Genomic DNA, 22,115 nt, shown 5'->3' on the forward strand with positions numbered 1-22,115 from the left:
TGAGGCTATGATTGAACATGGTACTTAGGTGGGGTGCCAGTTTGTTCTGTAGTTCATGTAGAACTCAGCCTAGGATGTTGTCAGGTCCTATGGATGCTGTGTTCTTGTCTTTGGAGAGTGTGTTTTTACCTGTGAAGCCATGATTACAGGTACTTTGTATTATTCTGGTATAGAGATGGGCCCTTTAGGGGATGAGAGAGGGGAAAAGTTAGCACTGAACCTATCTGTCAGGATGTTGGCAATATCAGTTGGTTCTGTATATTTAGTGCCTTTGTGCTGTAACTCGGAACAGATCTGAGTGTTGCCATTGAGATTCTTGACATAGCTATAGAATGCTTTGTGGTTGTCTTTAGAATCAGTGGCAATTTTATTTTCGTAACTAGCTTTGGAGGATTTTATGAGGGATCTCAGCTTCTTACTGAGGCTGATCACGGAGTTCCTCCAGTCATGGGATTTTACTCTTTTTTGCAACAGTTTCTTTCTTCTATTGTAGAGTTTGTTTATAGCAGGGGACCACCAGATTGGCTTCCTTTTTTTGGAGGATAGCATCTTGGTTCTGTTAAGGATTGCACGATCCATGCACTCATGTAAGTGCTTATAAAGTGCAATTGTATAGGATTCAACAGTCGTATCGCTATTGTCCATCAGCATGGGTGTCGTGACGTTTGCCACTTTTGTCTTAAGAAGTGTGAAGTTGGCTTTGGAGAAATTTTTTACGGTGGTTTCCCTAATGGGGGTGGGGGGGTGGGACTCGGATGTGGATGTCTAGGGTGATTTGCTTGTGGTTGGAACTGACCAACGAGGAATTGACCTCTGGTGTGGGTGTGGATAAGTTGATCCAAGGCATTGGAATTTATGAATTCCAGAAAACGTTGAGCACAAGAGTTGGTACATGAGTAGTTTTCCCTGTTAATGGTGGGGTAGTTGAAATTGCCCATTATTAGGGTGTTAGGTTGCACCCTAATATTTTCCAGTGTATCAAGAAATGAGGAGTGGGAATCCTGGGGCATGGTGGGGGATCTGTAGCAAGCTACAATTTGCATTGCGGTCTTGCCCAGAGTTAGTTGCACTTGGATAATCTCAGATGCATTATGCTAAGCAACTAGCCTGGAGGTGTGGGTATCCTTAATGAATATGGACACGCCTCTGCCTTTAGTGCTTTGGTCCAAGTTAGGTGGTCGAAAGGTATGGTATGAATTATAGCCTGGTAATGCAGGGGTGCTCTCTGGAGCCTTGAACCAGGTCTCTGTCACTCCACAGATGTCGATGTTCTCCATTTTAAGGAGTGCCTCGAGTGAGTGCATTTTGAGGTTTAGACTTCTAGCATTGAGTAGCATTACCCTCAGATTTTGCTTGCTTGTACCTGTTACAGTGGTGAATTTGTCATTTGAATCTTGCCTAAAAAAGGCACTATAGGGGTGGCAACAGCCTTAGCCAGTATCTGGAATCCCAAGGGCGACAGGTGCAGGCCATCTCTGACAAAGCATCGTGGTTTGTCGATCATGTCATCCCAGGTAGACAGATACTGAATCCCATTAGAATGACACCAGAAGCTTAGCCAATTGTTGAAGTCAATCATTTTGTCCTTGTACTATGGTATCATTCTGGGTGATGGCAGGATGCTACTCAGGGCTAGGGTCATACTTGCCTGGGCTACAAGATCAGAAAGCTCCTCCATGTCTCTTTTCATGTAGTCCAGGGAAGTGCGTCTCAGGTCATTCACACCAACATGGACAATGACAGAGTCATATTTGTACTTGCTGTGGAGTGACCTGAGTGTATGCGTTATGTGGCAGATCCTGGCAGCTGATAGGCAACTGACAGTGACTTTCTCCTTGTTTAGCCTGGTGAGTGGAACATCAGTGTGCCTGATTATAGAGTCACCTATGACTAGAGTGTTAGGTACGTTGTTATGCCTTATGGGCTGTGGTTGAGTGGCACACTGAGTTTGTGGGCTATGTGTCATTTGGGTTGTGTTGGGGGTGGAGGTTGCTTGCGTTTCTGCTTTGGAGGTCCCTGTTGCTTGGGTAGATTTTTTGAGAGTCTCCACAAATGTAGGTGTGTGTTTTGTGTTTCTATGTGTGTGTTTTGGTGGTGTAGGTTTTGAAGGACTATGTGATGAGTGTGGTGTGGTGCAAGTGTTTACCTTCTCCTCTTGACTGACTAGTCCAGTCTTGGGTGAAGAGAGCTTTACTTCCAATTTGGTTATATAAGTGCATCTCTCACAGGTTGTAATGTTGGGTGGTAGGAGGAGAGGGTTGTCTGTGTACATGAGGCAATTGCTGCATTGCCCCAAGATGCCCAGATTCATCAGGTAGACAGGAGAAAACACCGGGAGCTGACCCTTAGACATGCCTGGATAGGTGCTTATTTATTAAGTACTAAAACTGTTTTCCTCTAGACAAGTGAAGAAGGTTGAGTGCTGTAGTAATTTGTAGCTTATTTAGTGCTTACAATGGGTTCTGAACAAGTGCTGATCTCAAAGAAACAGATTTGAGTGCTGAAACTAGAAAACTGGCTAGTTCTAAGAAACAAAATTAAGCTAGAAGGCTTCCCTCCAACACAGAAAGGCTTGGGGGCTCAGAAGCTTACAAACAGTCCTGGGTACAGCAAATCTGTATCTGGACTAAACAACTTATAGGAAAGGCAGGAAACAAGCTTAGAAATGTTTTTTTTTTTGTAAAGTGGAAATGGGAAAGGAGGAGCAGAAGCTAACTGTGTTGGCTTTCTCAAATGTTCTTCCTGGGATAGGTAGAATGAGGTAATGACACTAGACAGGGAGGAGTGTCCCAGGTTAAATTTACAGTAGGGGTGGGCAACTGCAAAGCCACCAATGACCACAAATAATTCATTCTCATTGAAATGCTATACTGGCCTTGGCTAAGCTATGATGACCTGGGACATATGCTTAGACACACAGCCTCTACTAACAAGCAACTAGGCCCAAAACACAAGCCTGAGTATGGACAATGCTACACTACCAACACTACTTAGGCAGAAATGTTTAAACAGATAAAGGATCAAGGGGACTCTAGAGAATCCTTTTAAATGCAAACAAGTTATATGATACACTCCTAGCAGTAAATCAGAACAAACAAACCCAATAAGATGCTTAATAATTGTAGAAAATTCTACTTACTACCACACACACAGTGAGTAAAATAAAAGTGCTACAAATAACTCAGAAATAAGCAAAAAACGGGACACTTAATGTTATATATCTCAGATTTGTTAGCTCAGAACCCTTCCTCCGACTTCCTCCGATTAGCTCAGTGTGAAATGGCAGAAACAGTCACAAGTTAACTTCTTAAGTAACAAAGTTGAAACCTGAAACAAGTTTAAAAAAAGCTTGAAACAATGAGGTGCTTATTCCAAGGCGTAGTCCAGGCAACCCCAGTCAGCCAATGACCACAAACAGTTCACTCTCACTGAAATGCTATAATGGCCTTGGCTAAGCTATGGTGACCTGGGACATGTGCTCAGACACACAGCCTCTACTAACAAACAACTAGGCCCAAAACACAAGCCTGAGTATGGACAATGCTACACTACCAACACTACTTAGGTAGAAAAAACTGCAGAAATGTTTAAACAGATAAAGGATCAAGGAGACTCTAGAGAATGATTTTAAATGCAAACAAGTTATATGATACAAGCATAGCAGGAAATCAGAACAAACAAACCCAACCAGATGCTTAACAATTGTAGAAAATTCTACTTAATACCTCACACACAGTGAGTAAAAATGAAAGTGCTATAAATAACTCAGAAATAAGCAAAAAAGGGATCCTTAATGTTATATATCTCAGATTCATTAGCTCAGAGCCCTTCCTCCGACTTCCTCCGATTATCTCAGTGTGAAATGGCAGAAATAGTCACAAGTTAACTTCTTAAGTAACAAAGTTGAAACCTGAAACAAGTTTAAAAAAAGCTTGAAAGAACCAATGAGGTGCTTATTCCAAGGCGTAGTCCAGGCAGCCCAGTCAGCCAATGACCACAAACAATTCACTCTCACTGAAATGCTATACTGGCCGTGGCTAAGCTATGATGACCTGGGACATATGCTCAGACACACAGCCTCTACTAACAAACAACTAGGCCCAAAGCATAAGCCTGAGTATGGACAATGCTACACTACCAACACTACTTAAGTAGAAAAAACTGCAGAAATGTTTAAACAGATAAAGGATCAAGGAGACTCTAGAGAATGCTTTTAAATACAAACAAGTTATATGATACACTCCTAGCAGGAAATCAGAACAAACAAACCCAACCAGATGCTTAACAATTGTAGAAAATTCTACTTAATACCTCACACACAGTGAGTAAAATAAAAGTGCTATAAATAACTCAGAAGTAAGCAAAAAATGGGATACTTAATGTTATATACCCTTCCTGCTATAAAACTTTTTTACAACTACATACTGTATGCAATGTAAAAGAATCTTTCTTTTGTTATTTCAACTTGATAAGTAACTTAGCAATGTGAAAAATTCTATATGTTATGTAACTTGTTATGCGAACCTTTGCAGCTTAACAATGTAAACATTATTTGTAACTTGTCATCTGGAGCTTTTCTCCCCTGGGCTCCACTGAAAATGGACTATTGAGTCCAGTGGACCTCCCCGGTCACCAAACTGGAATAAATAAATAAATATATCTCAGATTCATTAGCTCAGAGCCCTTCCTCCGACTTCCTCCAATTAGCTCAGTGTGGTGTTCCTAAGTAGTTAATTACATGCACATCAGCTGCGCTGCTATTGCCTTAGCCAATACCATGGCTACAGTGGAGTATAATTGAGTACTCCACTTGGGCATTGTCCCTTTGCCTTACTTGTGAGGAAGACAGCGTAGAAGTGTTGTTTGGAATCTATTGCAACAGCTGCATGGAGACGAACAGTAATATATTGTGTGTAATGCCTAGAGGATTTGGTCTAAATGTGAGTACTGCTGTTATATTTCTGAACATTGCTACTTGTGCAGGGTTTGTCTGTACCTAATACTTCTGCATATGTTTCAGTCTGGCCAGGTTATTTGACCAGCTCAAGGCTGCATAGCTATGCATATAATGTTAGGGGGATTACAGTGTGTTTACCAGACATATTTAGTTTGGTGTTACTGTATATCATACTGTGCTGATAATCAGTACTCAGTAACACTTCCTGGTGTATGAACCTTTCAACCCTCTGAAACTGGATTAGTTCATACAAACCCTGTTACATCAGCAGCTGTTCAATTGTATAACGGCAACTATTTCACATAGGGCCATGTTAGTGTGTCTGTGTCCAGGTGTGTTAAGGTTTCATCAGATGTTGTACAGTAGTTGAATAATTGGTTATGGTATGACAGTATGCATTGATGTAATTATTTTGGTTGTGGGTTAGATGTTGGTGGGTGTACATAGCACATGCAGGTGTGTAGGAACCCCTTTTATATAATGTCTATATGTGCATGGGTCTTCTTTCCCCTATGTGAACATCTATCCCTTAGTGGACTAATACTATGGTAACAGGCTGATTCATTAAGGCACTATTAAATGCTTCCTGTATAGCATGCAGGTACTGTTAGTCCTTGAATCCTTTTGGCAATACATCGGAATGTAATAAAGTTTTGCAAAATGAAAGCTGTTTGTGTATTTCTGTCATGGATATTTGCAGTCATTGCAGTTGTGTTGGTGACTGTGTCCATAGAACATATTTGTAATAGTGTATTGGCATGTACTCTTCATATGTTATGTTCATATTGTTTGGGGGGGTGGAATGTTTGATTGCTGTGGTCCATGTTATACTCAGATATGAACACTTCGGATGCTGTCTACAGACATGTATGTATGTGTGTATATATATATATATATATATATATATATATATATATATATATATATATATATGGGTTCATGTCAAACCAATGACACGCAAAAGACCGACATTCACTATATCGAAACAAAACCATCGACATTGCAAAACATCGACACTACATTTATACGTAAGTACAGTGCTAACATGGGTCCTGCAAGGGGGAAGTAAAGGATATGATATGACACTGTACCCATACTACTTCCCCCTTGCAGGACCCATGTTAGCACTGTACTTATGTATAAATGTAGTGTCGATGTTTTGCAATGTCGATGGCTTCGTTTCGATATAGTGAATGTCGGTCTTTTGCGTGTCGTTGGTTTGACATGAACCCATATATATATATATATATATATATATATATATGTGTGTGTGTGTGTGTGTATATGTGTATATATATATATTTATATACATACATACATATATATATATATATATATATATATATATATATATATATTATTGCATATGTTTATCTGTACCTCCATAGATGTGTATATGTTTTTATCCTATCTATATATCTACATATATATGTAGACCTGTATATATCGACATGTCTCTATGTATCTCTCTCTCTCTCTATATATATATATATATATATATCTATATATATATATATATATATATATATATATCAGCATACACCTTTAATTGGGTACATGGCAGGTTGTCCTGTTTCTGCACATTCCTCCCTTTTGTGTTTTAACCTGTCTGCATACACATCTGGGATAGGTACATCCCAGGTAGCTTAGTGTTGGGTTACTCTGAGGATGGAGTACATGGTTGTGGGTTCTACTCCTGGAAGGTGTTATTATTTTACCTCTCAGAGTAGGTACTGGTAGGGAAAGTGTGAATAATGCATATTTACATGGCTGTAAGCAGGTTTGCCCATGGTCTGCGCGATGTTAAGCAAAGGTTAAACCTGTGAAGCACTTCTCCGTTTACCGTGTTTCAGTGCCGCTTACCATTGCGCAAACCTGTGGAAACACGGTTACAACAGCTTAAGAGTGCTTTAATCCACCTGCATCCAACAGCCCTTATTCTGGCTCTCAAAATAGCCTAACAGCCCTTGCAAGTATTGAACCTGGGACCATGAACACCACAGTCACTGACTTTACCACTAAGGCATCTGAGATATGTACAAATGTTATGGTGTTTAGAATGTACATTGTACTACAGACATTCCTCACTACTGAAAACAAATTTGACAGTCAGTTGGTGTACATATTTCTGATACATGTTAATGTTCATATGTTTGTGAAATTAGGTGTTGCAATGTGACAGGACAGGGAGTATTATGAATGAGAAAGGTTCTTGCTTTGTGTCCTTTTTATATTGTCCCCATACTCCATGTATACCCCTCCAGTTCACTTATTGGACATCCATCCCAGACCCTTCTTGATGCATAATTGCATTACCCATCATTCCTCCCCCACCTCAATCTTCACATACACAACAACCACCCCTTCTATGGTGAATTAGGTTAATATTAATTGTTATCATACCAGAGCTGCATGTGTTTTGTGTACACTCCAATTCCTTTGGAGTGCTTCTTTGTTACGAAGTGTGTTCATAGATGTTTATATATATGGCTATTGATGTAACTGTATAATATATATATATATATATATATATATATACATATGTGTATGTGTAAACATCACTGACATGCATATATATATATATATATATTTCATATTAATTTGTAACAGTAATACATATGTAGAGTGGAATGTGTTGGTTCACAAACGACAGTACATTACAATGTACTGTACATGTGTACACAAAGTGATTGTCCCCTTTGTGGTCATTACAGTAAAATGCATATGGTATAAGGTGTAGTCTCAAGACCATGAAACATGTATACACCTCGGATGGCTTAGTGGTAAGTCCCATGACTATAGTGTGCATGGTCCAGGGTTCAACACCTGCGATGCTTTACAAATGTTTTTTACTCCTGGCTCATTTAAGCAGTTGTAAGCATGTTTAAAAGTGTTTGTGTGACATTATAGCAGCGGTTAAACACAGTTAAACAAACTTTGTAACGTATAACCTGTGTGTGCAAACAAGGCCACATCTGCTTACTACTCAGGATATATACATGTCAGTGAAGTAACATCTCACTATGTGCTGACATAACATTACATTCTCTGTTAACTGTACTCTCCGGCACACATGGGTTTATATGGGTGTTTTGAATGTTTATTATACAGACGATTACTACCTATATATGCAAGCTGTGGTTAATGTATACTTTTGAACATGATAAACATCTCTGCCTTTATCGGGATTGGAAACTCGAATGCACAGATACTATGCAGATGCTGTAAACATTACACTGTTGACATTAACGTTGCTTCCGTCTATTTCCTATTTAGATGATTTCTATGTGTAAGCTAGGCTAAGCAAAGGGCGGAGGCCCCCAAACTCACTGAGCTTCACGTACTCTTGAAATAGTGTGCAAACTACTAGAAGTGGTCATCACCAACATGGGCAACAGGTGCACCACAGCGGAGGTTAACCGGTCACTGGTTAAATCTGACCATGAACTATTCACTGTGAGACAATACATAGCATTCCTAACTACATTAGGCATAGCCCCTCACTGACAAACTTCAACGGAAACCTTGTTGTGTGAATGGGTAACAGAATATCCACCCCTGGGATCATGTGTCCCAGAACCATACAGCCAGGGGGTGGGGGGAGCCTGTCCAGTTTGATAGCTGCAAGACCTGTTGGGGGAATTGAATGGTGTTGTATTGTCACATTAACATGCCCTCTTTAGATCACTAAGTGCCCTTATCACCCTCCACAACCCCAGTCTTCAACAGCTTCCAGCAACTTTGCCTGGAATTGCTTTATTGGCTATGCTTGACAGAGGCTCAGTTACTTCATCAATGGTGCGGGGAAAGCCAACACACTGTAGCTATGCTTCTAATTGCCCTTGGGCAGATAGGTAGTAGGCTATCTGTGATCCTCTAATGTGCAGGCCATCACAGCCATAATATGTGAATAAACAGACCTTCAGGTCACAATATACAGTGAGAAATCACCATGTAGTCAGGAAACAGTTAAGTACAGCAAGAACATACAGAACACTGTTACTTAGTCACTCCAAAAGCCTACCTTGGAAGCTAGAAGACTTATATAAGTTTTAGGCTTTCTATTGCTTACCAGTAGGTTACCTACAGGAGAGATGAAAAACAAGCACAGATGGGGAACATGCATGCAACGATACCATACCAACCTATGTGTCAGCCTTAGGCTTTGGAATACTGGCCAAGGCTATTGGCACCCCTATAGTGCCTTATTTAGGATAGTCTTGAAGGTGAATACCAGCTCCGTAAACAGCACAATAGCAGATTCAATGAGGGTTATGCTACTCAACACCAGGGGTTGTGATCACAACATGCATGCACTCACAGCACTCCTCAGGATGGACAACATCAACATCTGTGCAGTAACTGAGATCTGTCCTAAGGCTCCTGAGACCACACCAGCACTACCACATTACAACCCATACCACACATTTCAGCCACATAACATGGACTGACAGACAGGGGCTGTATCCATATTCATCAGAGATACCTACACCTCCAGGTTAGTGGGGCAGCATGGTACCTCTGAGATCATCCATGTACAGCTAACATCAGCCACAACTGCAATGTAAACTGTGGGCTGCTATGGATCACTGTCCATGACCCAAGACCACCACTCCACCTACCTGGAGACAGTGGAGAACATGACAGTCCTAACGCACACCCTGGCATTGGTCGATGTCAACTACCATACCATTAACTGGGAAACTTACTCCGGTACTCACTTCCAGGCCCAGTGCTTCCTGGAATTTATCACCTCATATGCCCTGTATTTGGTGGTAACCTCCATAACGTGGGGTGGAAACTACTAGAAGTGGTCATCACCAACATGGGCAACAGGTGCACCACAGTGGAGGTTAACCGGTCACTGGTTAGATCTGACCATGAACTATTCACTGTTTCCACACCCAAGCATCTCCCCCACCCACAGATACCACAGTGTATACCTTTCCTACAGCTAAATTTACACTACTAGTGACAGAGGTGGGGGGTTTCACAGCCTCCACGTTAAGGGGAAACACTGCACAAGATACAGACAGATTTACAAATGCAGTCTATAAGCACCTACATGGATGTATGGATCGTGCCATCACGGTTACTGGTTAGATCTGACCATGAACTATTCACTGTTTCCACACCCAAGCATCTCCCCCACCCACAGATACCACAGTGTATACCTTTCCTACAGCTAAATTTACACTACTAGTGACAGAGGTGGGGGGTTTCACAGCCTCCACGTTAAGGGGAAACACTGCACAAGATACAGACAGATTTGCAAATGCAGTCTATAAGCACCTACACGGATGTATGGATCGTGCCATCACTGGTAAACCAAGACTCACTCCTCCTAGACAAGGACACTGGTCTGGTGGACCTCTGCAATAAACAGGCTATACTACAGAAGTAGGACAGTGTTCCAGACAAACAGCAAATCCCACGAAGGGCAGACATCCATGACCACTATTAGTATGATACGTAGGTCCTTCATGACATCATCCAAGGCTAACATCAGCAGGAGAATACACAAGGATTTAAAAAATAACCACAAAGCCTTCTTTGGATATGTCAAGGATCTATGTGGTGACACACAGATTTGCACTGTGCAGGTGAAATATAGCACAAAATATGCTGACCCTACTGATATCGCCAACATCCTTGCAGATGCATTCAGTGCATACTTCACCCCCTAAAGAGCCCACAACACTACCCGAAAGGTACAGTATCCCACACATCAGAGACACACAGGTGGAAATGGCCCTCTCTAACAGCAGAACACAGCGTCAATGGAGGCAGATGTTGTCCCAGATTGCATCTTGCAATCTGTACAAGACAACCTGCCCCCCACCTAATTAAGCTTTCCTACCTCAGCCTCTCCACAGGCTACATGCCCATACAATGGCATGTGGCAACGGTTATTTCACTCCATCAAGGTGGAATCACAACTGACCATGGTAACTACCACCCCATAAGCCTGACTAGCCTGGTCTGGTATGGTTTGCATCCTCATGGCACTCATTAGCAAAGACATTAGTAACCTCCGAACATGTGACCCAACCCAGGTCAGCTTGGTTGAGTGCAGTTCATGCTTACTGAACCTGTTTGACATCTTACATACAGTCACCAAGACATTAGATGACGGGGGGAGGTGGTTCACACATACTACCTGGACCTCGCCAAGGCTTTTGACACCATGCCCCACTCAGGTATTATTGATAAACACACCAGCCTGTACATACACCCATACATCACAGGTTGGGTTGCCAACGGGCTTACACACAGAACCCACATGGTACGACTAGTGGTCTCCAGGTCCAACTCTTGACCAGTCACGACTGGTGTCCCACAGGACTCAGTCCTGGGAGCCCTACTGTTTGGCATATACATCTCAGAGGTACAGGCAAACACAGATGGACTATGGAAGACCATGTTTGGCAATGACTGCAAACTGGGAGCCATGATTGATAGTCCAGCTGACACAGACATCCCTCAAGGGGCCTCACAGAGAACATCACAGGGTGTCAACGTCGTGGCCTCCAGCCAAGTGCTAGTAAATGCATGGTCATTCCATTGTGGAATTGGCACCCACATATTAACACATAAGTGGCAGCCTCTTTAATACAGACGAGGTAATGAGGTATCTGGGGACTAAGGTAGATAGTGATCTCCACTTTGACAGTCATATCTCCACAGTAGTTAGGACACCCTTTTATGTAGGCCATCTGATTACTAAAGGATTCCCATCTAGACATACCGGGGTTATAGTGCCCCTTTGCTCATCACTCATCAGTTCCATCATAGGGTATAATAACCACAAATGTACCTCGCCAAGGGGAAAACTGGAATACTGGCCTCCAGCATATGGCCTATGCAGCCTGACTGAATAAACTCCTGCTTTACTCAGTGGCATCTCGTTTACCCAGCGATGATCTCCACTGGCCGACACAACCATGTCGAACTCAGGCTTGCTGGATATGCTCCACCTATGGGAATCCATGTCACAGTGAGCCACACAATGCAGTGAGCTGAACCTTGCCACAACAATAACTAGAAGATGCAGGAGAGACAGCTTCATGTCACAGACAGTCCTCATACTTTGGAACAACATCCCTAACTACATTATACAGAGCTCCTCACTAACACTGCAAGAGAAACCTTGAAGAGTGGATGGGGAACAGTAGATGCACCCCAGGGATCCCGCCATTGGCTCTGCTCCACAGAGGGACAATTAATGAATCAATGGGGTGGCAAAAGTTGGCACATTTTGGCTGGGCTTATGAATGGCCTCTGGCAGTTAGCCAAGTAGCTACCTATGAATCCATACATAGAGTATCTTCTTATGCTGAAAGCTTAATTTACTGTTCAGGTGTTGACTTACCTTGTGCCAATGGCAGTTGTGTGTGCAATAGTTGAGGGCTGCCTATGTTGGATGCACACAGTAGACTGCCTATACATGACAATTTACAGGTAGTCTTGTGTGTGTGCCATCCATTTTTACTGTGTGTGCAGGTAGAGAAAGGTGTCAGTCCCTAGGTGCCTTCACTGTCAGTGTGTGTGCTATACGTTCCCTCTTTGCCAAGGCATGGGCATACTGGGCATGCCTCTGTCTGCCTACTGGGGCTGGCTCAGAGTGTTCATGGTCTGAGTACCTCTGTGCCTGTGGGGCCCTTGGTAATGGTGGTGGACTGTGAGGGCCTTCACCATTCTGTCCCTGCTGCAGCTGTTTCCGTAGGACCATATTGTGTAGCATGGCACACACTATGAAGATGTGGGCACATGTGCCTGGAGAGTACTGCAAGGCTCCATCAGATATGTCCAAGTAATGGAACTGTGATTTCAGCATCCCAAACACACGCTCTATGATGATTCTGGTTTGTGCGTGTGCCTCATTATGGTGTTCCTGCATGGGTGTGTATGCATTTCTGATGGGAGTCATCATTTACAGTTCCAGTGCATAGCCAGCATCCCCCACCAGATAGCCATTTGGGATGTCCCCCTGGCAAATAACTGATATAGCTGTGAGGCATGTCAGATGTAGAAGTCATGATAGCTTCCAGGGCTGTCAGCATACACATCCATGATAATGCCCTGGGCATTGCACACGACCTGGCAGTTGATGGAGGGGTATCCCTTGCAGTTTATGTAGCGCCTACCCTTCTCACCGGGTGGTGACTTGATGTGTATGTGTGTGCAGTCTATTGCACCCAGTACCTCCGGGTATTCTGCCACATGATGGAAGAGATGCATATTGCTGGCCAATTCCTGCGTTTGGGGGAAGTATATGTGCTCTTTGGCATGTGGTAACATGACATCCAGGAACTGGTGTAGTACCCTGGATGCTGATGCCTGTGAGATCACCATGATATCCCCAGTTGGTCTTTGAAAGGTACCTGTAGCTAGTATTTTCAGGTTTATACATACCTTCGTATCCACTGGGATGGGCTCCCCTCTGTTTGTTCTGGCTCTGAGGCATGGCCGGTACAGCTCCACAAGTTGCTGTAGGATGTCCCTGTCCACCCTGTAATGCTCTTACTATCTCCAGATCATGTAGCCCCTGATAGATTGCCCTGGGTCTGAACACTCTCCTCCTACTCTGGTGCCTGAGGTGGTCGTGTGCATCATCCTCCACACCACCTTCAGTCTCCAACACATGCTGGTGGATCAAAGCTATGGCAGCCCCTAACATGTACATAATAAAACTTCCCCATCTGTATACACCACTGGTGCAGAGTGTATGGGAATGCACAAATGTGTGTGATGCTTTCACACTTTATAGTATTGTGCTATGGATGCTGCTGATGTCAGTAGGTGTGTATGAGCAATTCCAGCTGCAGCGTGTCTTAATTATGGGTTTTGCAATGAGTACTGCAAGTGTGGGGACTTTACTGTGGAGTTCTGCTTGCCCGCCTTGATTAATCTATTGCCCTTTAATTCAGTTTTAGACCTGGATACCCTCCCATTATCAGGCATGCATCCACCTGCCGTCTTTCTTCTTTTGTACTTTCCCTACCCAGTCATGGCAAAATGTGCCTTGTAGCTGATATACTGCAAATTGGCTTTGTTTTGCTTTAACATTTTACTGTTTTCTTTGCAGTACAGCCCCTCCCCTTTCCTGTTCTGCAGGTAGCTGCTTGCAGCCTTGTTAGCTGTTGTCAATGGCCCACTGTAGGCTCCTAGGTGTTAATTAGTCATTTGTACTCCAATTTCACTGCTGCAGCATTTCCTTATTTCTTTTCTATATCCTTCCTGTTTCAGCTGCAGTGCGCACTGCGCATACCCGTTTACTGGGTGTATGTGCGTTTTCATCTCCGTTCACATGCATACTCGGTTACCTTGTGTACTCTCAGCTAAGCATAGCTATGGCCAATTCGACACACCCCTGTCCTGCAGCTTTGGCTAGCTAGAGGCAGACCGGTTTAGCAATGCTCCAATGTGCTTACAGCAATGGCGACACACCCCTCTCTTGATGTCATGTTTATCTCAAGGGCACACCACGGTGTTATAATGCTACGCTGTGAGGTGCATCCTTACACCAGCGGGGAATCTGCGATTCACTATTACTCCTCTCATTTGCATGGCATTGCCTACTAATTCCTAGCTACTGCGCATAACACTGTTACTGCCCCTTAGCAACTCTTACGCCATAAGTATGGTGTGGCATGCCTGCCATTGACGATTATGGGGAAATCGTGATATGTGTTTCATTGTGGTTTTATTCTATATTTTTATATATTCCTTGCAATTCCCTTTGTACACCGCTGCCCTGCGCTTCCACGTCATGATAGTGCGATTATATATAGTAAATGTTAATTTTATATTTTGTACTTTTTTTTTTTTTATGCCAATGGCTATATATTTAGCCATTGGCATATATTAACAATATAATACATGTGTTTGGTCGGATGTCATGGCTCCGATTTTACGTTTCCAAAAATGCAAACTGTTTTCTATGGTTTACATTTCTGCATGCTTACACTATGTCTGGACCACTTCCTGAATTGCTACATACCTTCATTTGCATGCTACACTGCTGCACATGGGGTAATTAGCATACAAGGCTCAGGAGTTGTGCGGGTGTAGCGTATGCAGGTAGCGCACGTGGAAACAGCTTGTACCTGAATCGCTCAGTGGCCATATTTGGTGTTAGAACGCCGACGCTACGCTTGCACCTGGCGCAGGCTTCATGAGTCCCGGGGGTATGCATCCAATAAAAACAAAGCACAATATAATAATATCACAAGGCTACAGAGTAACATGCATTACCACATATGTTGCCCCTTTTCTGAAAAATATGAATGATCTTGAAAATTATTTCTTAACCAGAGGATGTGAATCAAACATGTTACATATGATCCTGGATCCCATTCAAGATTCTAAAACTAGCAGTGAGCCTATGTGGAGCAGGCCTTTTGGTAGAATTATGCAACAAGGACACCCCAACCCAAAAGAAAAGAAAAGTAAGGACAGCCGCATTCTAACTTACATCTGGGATTTCAATACAAATAAAGCCATTGTTAAGGAGAACTGGGCCATCCTCCCTGACAATCATCAGTTTGTAAGGGTTTTAGGAGATCACCCTACTGTTGTATACAGAAAGAGCAGAAGCATACATAGCTATGTGAAAAGGCAAAATAAGGAACACCAGGATGACATGAGCACTAAAATCTGTGGGCCACTTAACTGCACTTTCTCTGGATACTTAATGGGAATGGGACTCATTTGAGTGCCACCATCTTAAAAAGATGATAAATTCTTCCGCAGGTGGTAACTGTAATACAGAAAAAGTTGTATATAGGGCCATGTTTAATGAGTTCCCTACATTTTATGTGGGTAAGACTATGAATAAAATGAGGATTTCACATCATCTTTCTGACATCAGACATAAATGCCAGAGGAATGTCGTATCCAAACACATATTAGCACACACCAGACATTATGATTTTAAATTTATCATTCTGGACTGTGTGGAGATGGATGAGCTTGAAGGGGATGTGAGTGGTGTGTTGGAGAAGAAAGAATTATGCTGGCAGTTGAAATTAAATGTATTCAGAAATCCAGGACTTAACTACTATTGCTCTATTAAGAGTGTGTTAAAGTTCTGTAAGCTGCCACACAATCTGTAAAGGTTTTTTAGGGAATTTTTAATGAATACTTTAAATATTCTAAATGGTAATAAAAATTATGTGTAGAATATGTATATACATATATATATATATATATATATATATATATATATATATATATATATATATGTTTAGCTACTTTAACCTCAGTTCTGCTTTGATTAGAATTATTGCATCACACCAGAGGTTTAAACAGTAAATTCAAAACACATTTTTTCATGCCACTATTACCATGTAGTATTTCCCCCATTTACCATACTGGTGGATGCTCATGCATACACCTGCACACTTTTATACATCACTAGTTTACTTCAGCCACTGTTTTCTGTATTTCTTGTGTGTTTTTCTGCTAGTTTTCATTGTATAAACATGTTTGGGGGCTGTAAACATGAAAACTTTTTTTTTTTATTTTGCAAAGCACTGACATTTTTTTCTGAGCTGTTAATAACTTAGTATTTTTATGCACACTAATACACATGGATGGATTACTAGATATTATTAGACAGACGTATTTTTATACTCATAGTGTTCTAGTATGATTATGTTTATGGTTGGCTAGCTATGTGTTTTTTCGTGATTTTAGTTCTTGTCACAGACCTGATGAAGTATTTATTGTATTAGTTAGCTGAAAGCTATTTTATTTAAGTCTTTTGATGTATATCTTTTTATGTATATGTTATGTTTTTTTTAATACCTGATCTTGGAATCTGGGTTGCAAATAGATAGGTAGTGTTTTCCTTATCTAGGATATAGTTTGATATAAAGAGTAGTAGTGTGTGAGGGTGGATACTTGCTATTGTAAAATGCACTTTTACAGCCCTGTTTATATTGTTTGCTATGAATAGGCTGGTTTAAAATTAAACAATACGTATATTTTCCACACCAACTTCTAAGTACATAAAAGATGATATGTATAACAGTGTTAAAATATTTCTGATTTTTTGTTACTGAGGATCGCTTGTTTATGATGAATAAAGGCTTGTTGCTTTGGAATGCTACCTTGGTTTCATGATTTTTGGAAATTATTGTGACTGAGCTCATCAGAGAAGTTTTAAGACCACTAGTTTCAGTGTGTTTTATTTTTTTCTTAACTCTTGTGGTGGCAAGTTTGGAACTAGACAGATTCCTATGCTTGTTCATTTTTTATACTGTAAATTGCAAGCATTATTTTCAGCATTTATGTATTTTATTTAAATGTATTTACTGGTGTAGAACATGAATCAAACAGTGACCAAATGCAGGCTCAGCCCAGGTTACACCAGAATGTAGCAGACAATGTACAGTGTACATGCATGTACTTATTAATTATGCAGCAGTGTCGTCATGATGTTGAGGCAAATGTCTCCCCTACCCCCTTTATACGCACAGATATAGACAACAGAAATGGAAATGAGACCTACACATTATCTGCCGTTATTTAGATAAAATGCATTTCTAACAGAACAGTTATGTAATGAAGTTCTGAGTCCTACCTTCAGAAGTTCCTTGTTTTTTGAAGTGGGGAAGTTCATGTTATTGATTCCATTTTCCTTTCTACATTTTTCATGTTATCTCCCCATTGGTGCAGGTTGGCGATCAGCTCATAGAAATTAATGGAGAGAGCACATCAGGGATGACACACACACAAGCTGTTGAGCATATCCGCAGAGGTGGCAGTAGGATTCGTCTGGTTTTAAAACGAGGAAGTGGTTTTGTTCCCAAATATGGTAAGTACTTCTTTGTGTAGACATTTACATCAAATAATAACTGCCAAGATGGCATAAGCCAAATGGCCAAACTGTATCTAATATTTTGAATTTGTATTCTTCTTTAAAAACATTAGGTCTAATTGAAAATGGCTAAGAAGCAAGATCAGGCTTTACATTTATTTCTCTGAATAGCAGACTAATTATCATGCCATTGAATGTAAAGTATACTTTGGAACTAACCAATAAATTGCACACAGTTAAACTGAACTGCTGATTGCCTTGAGTATCTTCTCTGTGATATCACTAATGGTTAAAGATAGCTGCATGGTATACTAAGCTGCAATAATGGGATGGTAGAACATCAGCTGTTCAGCTGTACAAGTTACATATAGCCTCTGGATTTCACTGGTAGCAATTTCTTTCTGCCCTAGAAACATTTTTTACTAAAGTAAATAAGCAGCCACTATCTATTGAGTACTATCCATTGATAGCCCTTATAATTTCTGCAATAAAGTTTCTATGCAGCTGAAGAAAACAATAAAACTAAGGAACTTACTAATACAAATCTATATTGGGCAGTAGGTAACTGTTATAATTTATGAAAGGAGAAGAACTCAAAGTTCAGACAGGCTAATTAGCACAATAATCTTAATGAGGGTGGTGAACTGCTAGCAACTGTATATTACACAGTAACTCTACCGAGGGTGGAAATATTAGTGGTTCATTTGTCTTATGATAATCTTACTAAGGCCGGTGGATAGCTAGTACATGTGTCTTTTTTAACAAGAAACTTCTTTATTAAATTATCATGTATGACATAGGCAATCTTACATTTATATAAATGAAAATAAACCATAGCAACATAATCTCAGTTGCAAATATTATAGATTACAAGCCGTGCCATCACAACTGTAGGTGCAAACATTATACATCACTTTTACTATATCAAGTCATTGTCTGTCAGCCATTACATAGCTCATAGCTCATTCACATCCTGCCTTCATTTAAACCTCATTTCTCCTTTGTATGTATTGATCCCATATTTCCCATTTTTCCTATGTAATTTGCTCCTACCCTTTTCTAAAGATCCCAGTACCAGTTATTTTATCTGTTAATGTCTTCTCTACTTCTAGTAAAGTTGGTTAACACTTTGATTTCCATTTTCTCGTAATTGCTTTTTTAGCAGCCACCATAATTAGACTCAGCAAGGCCTTACTATGTCTAGGCAATTCTGACTATGTATCATAGCTCATAAAAAAATATTTCACTAATTACACCAACTTGCTGACCCAGCATCTCCGACAGAGCAGTCTGTGGGGAATCTTGAAAATTGGCCAACTCATTACACTCCCAGAAAATATGTTCCCAGTTACCTCTTTTTTTTTCCCATCACACCTCCAACATTTGCTGTCTATCTGGGAAAAATTCTTTGGAGTCTGCTTGGGGTATAAAATACCCGTGTAAACACTTCCAGGCAAACACCCTAAATCTTCTAGATTTTTGTTGCATATATGAGAGGCATACACATATCCCCCCATTGTTTCTTTGTGGATTGCTTATTCAGTCTCCTTCCCAGTCCTTCCTAACCTTCTATAATTGATTCTATAATTATCTTGCAATATTTTATATGCTCTACTAATTTTTCCTTTCTTAACAGCAACTTCTGTTCTAGAGTCTACTAAAACACTACCAGTACTGGTCTTTCAATTAGGATCCTCCTATTCCTTCTCTTTGTCTATACTCTGATATCAGTCCTTGATACGGAAGGTAATCTTTAACCTGCAGTCCAAATAAGTTCTTGAACTCTTCCCATTATATTACCTTTCCTTTGCTCGTTATTTTCTCCCAATATCTTAGTTCCTTTGCCAGTTTTTACCAATATAGTCCTGCCCCCTCTTGCCTATTGCATGTGTCCCTATTTGCAGTCATCCCTATTGGCAGAATTTCCTTTCTGCATCCATGTGTTAGCTTAGTTCTTAGAAGACTTTCCACTACTTTACAAATATAATATTCTCTATGATTATTGTTGCTCTTAAAGGTCTGCATCAAAAATCCCAGTCTCTCCCTGTTACTTGAGTTTTCCTCCTGTTTCATCATCATTTCTTTCTACTTTGAATTATAGTTTTCTGCTTGTGCTATGTATAGGATCTTAACTGTGTAGCTCTGAAATACCCCTTCAAATTGGGTAATCCCAATCTGCCCTGTTCTAGTGGAAGAATTAGCTTATTCAACTTAACTCTTGACATCTTGCCCTCCCAGATAAAGTCCTTCAGCTCTTTATTAATCGCTACCCACAATTTCTCCTTTGGTTGTTAAAAATATGCCTGACCTGTGTATAAGAATAAAGGGACTGAAAACATTTTAACTGCTTGTATCTTACGATCGATATCCATATAACAGAGCTTCCATTTTCTCAGTTTTTGCATTATCTTTTGTTTAGTCTCTTCCCACATATCCTTAGCTGTCATACTGGTATCATTTTAATCTGTACTCTTAAATTCTCCATTTTATCATGTCCCCACAAGTATGGATATTGCTGAACCAATTTGTATGTAGATACATAAAACAAAAGCAATAGCGGTAAATTAAATTTCATTAATTTTGTATCCTGAAAAGGTTTGAAACTGTCAGTATGTTCCATAGCACTGTAATGTCCCTTTTTGGTTTTGTCAGATATAAAATAATGTCATATGCATATAGAACCATCTTTTCTTGACTACCATACCTGTTACATCCTTAAATTTCTGAGTCCCTTATTTTCTTTGCCAGTGGTTCTAAATATAATGCAAATAATGGGGAGAAAGGACACCCCTGGCTGATTCCTCTGTTCAAGCAGAGATTATCAGAGAGGACCACATCCACTTAAGTTTTCACCTCTGATCCCTTATATGTTCTCCTAATCAACCTTATGATTTTATCAAGGAATGCAAATGCTTCATTGTTCTGCTCATAAAATCCCAGCTTACTCTGCAAAATGCTTTGTCTGCATCAAGACCACCAACAACAGTGGTATTTTGTTACATTCTGCTTCCCTCAGTATCATCATTGTTCTGTTAATGTTGTCAAATGTTTGCCTCCACTCCACAAAACCACATTGATCCATATCTTATCAATTTTGGCATCACTTTTGCCATTCATTTAGAAACTATACACATAAACACTTTGTAGTCATGATTTAGTATTGAAATGGGCCTATATGAAGCTGGATCTGATGTATTTTTACCCTTGTTAGGTATTACAGCTGCTACCACTTCCTTCCAGGATGTTACTACTTTTCCTCCCCTTACATTACTGTTAAGCAAAACTTTACATATCTTTATCAGTTTTTTTCCTCCTAGCTTCCAAAGTTCCACAGGAATACCATCTATTCCTGGGGACATTCCTGTAGATTGGTTATACATCACCCTTTTTATCTCGTGTCCTCATATCCTAACTGTTAGTAATTGAGCTTCCTCTGCCTCTTACCTTGGCATATTTAATTATTCCATAAACATTTCCATTTGTACCTTTTCTTGAGTTCCATATTTCTCTGCTTTATACAGACTGTAATGATGTGAGGTAGTACCAGCTGTGCCAGGTGGAGTAGGATAGTGCATGTGTAAGATATGACAGCCTAGCTAGCTGGAGGTTTATAAAGAATTATGTCATTTGTATGTGAAACTGATTTGTACAGATGCTTGGGTTGAAAATGTATCAACAGTGGGTCCTGCGGAGAGAAAAAGAAATATACATGTATGTCAGACTGTATTGTTGTGACTGATTAAATGTATATATTTTAACAGAGAATACTGGAAGAGAAGGGGTTAGGTTCAGCCCAGGTACCCTTCAGAAAAAATAGCCTGAAATTAAATGACTTGGTTTAGGCTATAAAGATTTTATCTCCGAGGTCTGATGCAGCCAGCGATGCAATGTCTGTGAAAAGCCTGGGGTGGGATCCTGCTCTGCTGTTTTTGGTGGTGAACCAGTTGCTACCCTGGGGTGGCATAGAATGGCTTGTTAGTTTCTGCAGGAAGAGTGAAAGTGTTGGAATTTTTTTAGTTTCCAGATGCTGTAATAAACCTTAGCTAAAGTTGTGTGTGTGTATTGTGACACATCATGCCAGATCCTGGCTCAGTTTCTAGTGAGAGGATAGTGTGGCAATCAGAGTCAGATGACAAGATGTGATGTCATTCTGTAGTCAGCACTGAAATTATATTTGAATACTAATGAGAGATGTGAGGTGTGTGCTTTGTTTTTGGATCTGACAAGACACTCATCCACATTCATCTTGACTTGCTTTAGTAAACAATTAGGGAAAAGTAATTCTTCAGTCAGTGAGATTAGCTAAATGTAGTTTTTTTCTGTATCTGCATG

At 40.6% G+C, this 22,115-nt stretch overlaps 1 protein-coding gene across 4 annotated transcripts in view; it reads left to right on the forward strand.

Annotated features, from left to right (window-relative positions):
• The window catches only part of LOC122809006 (membrane-associated guanylate kinase, WW and PDZ domain-containing protein 3-like), a 1,354,602-nt gene that overhangs the window by 1,101,284 nt on the left and 231,203 nt on the right, over positions 1-22,115 (forward strand). For all 4 annotated transcript variants that reach the window (XM_044080191.1, XM_044080192.1, XM_044080193.1 and 1 more), the window contains exon 14: positions 17,642-17,780. In XM_044080191.1, coding sequence (XP_043936126.1) covers positions 17,642-17,780 — 139 coding nt within the window. The remainder of the gene's footprint in view (positions 1-17,641; positions 17,781-22,115) is intronic.

Source organism: Protopterus annectens, chromosome 8.part0 (assembly GCF_019279795.1).
Source record: "Protopterus annectens isolate FY-2018-M chromosome 8.part0, PAN1.0, whole genome shotgun sequence".
Taxonomy (NCBI): domain Eukaryota; kingdom Metazoa; phylum Chordata; order Ceratodontiformes; family Protopteridae; genus Protopterus; species Protopterus annectens.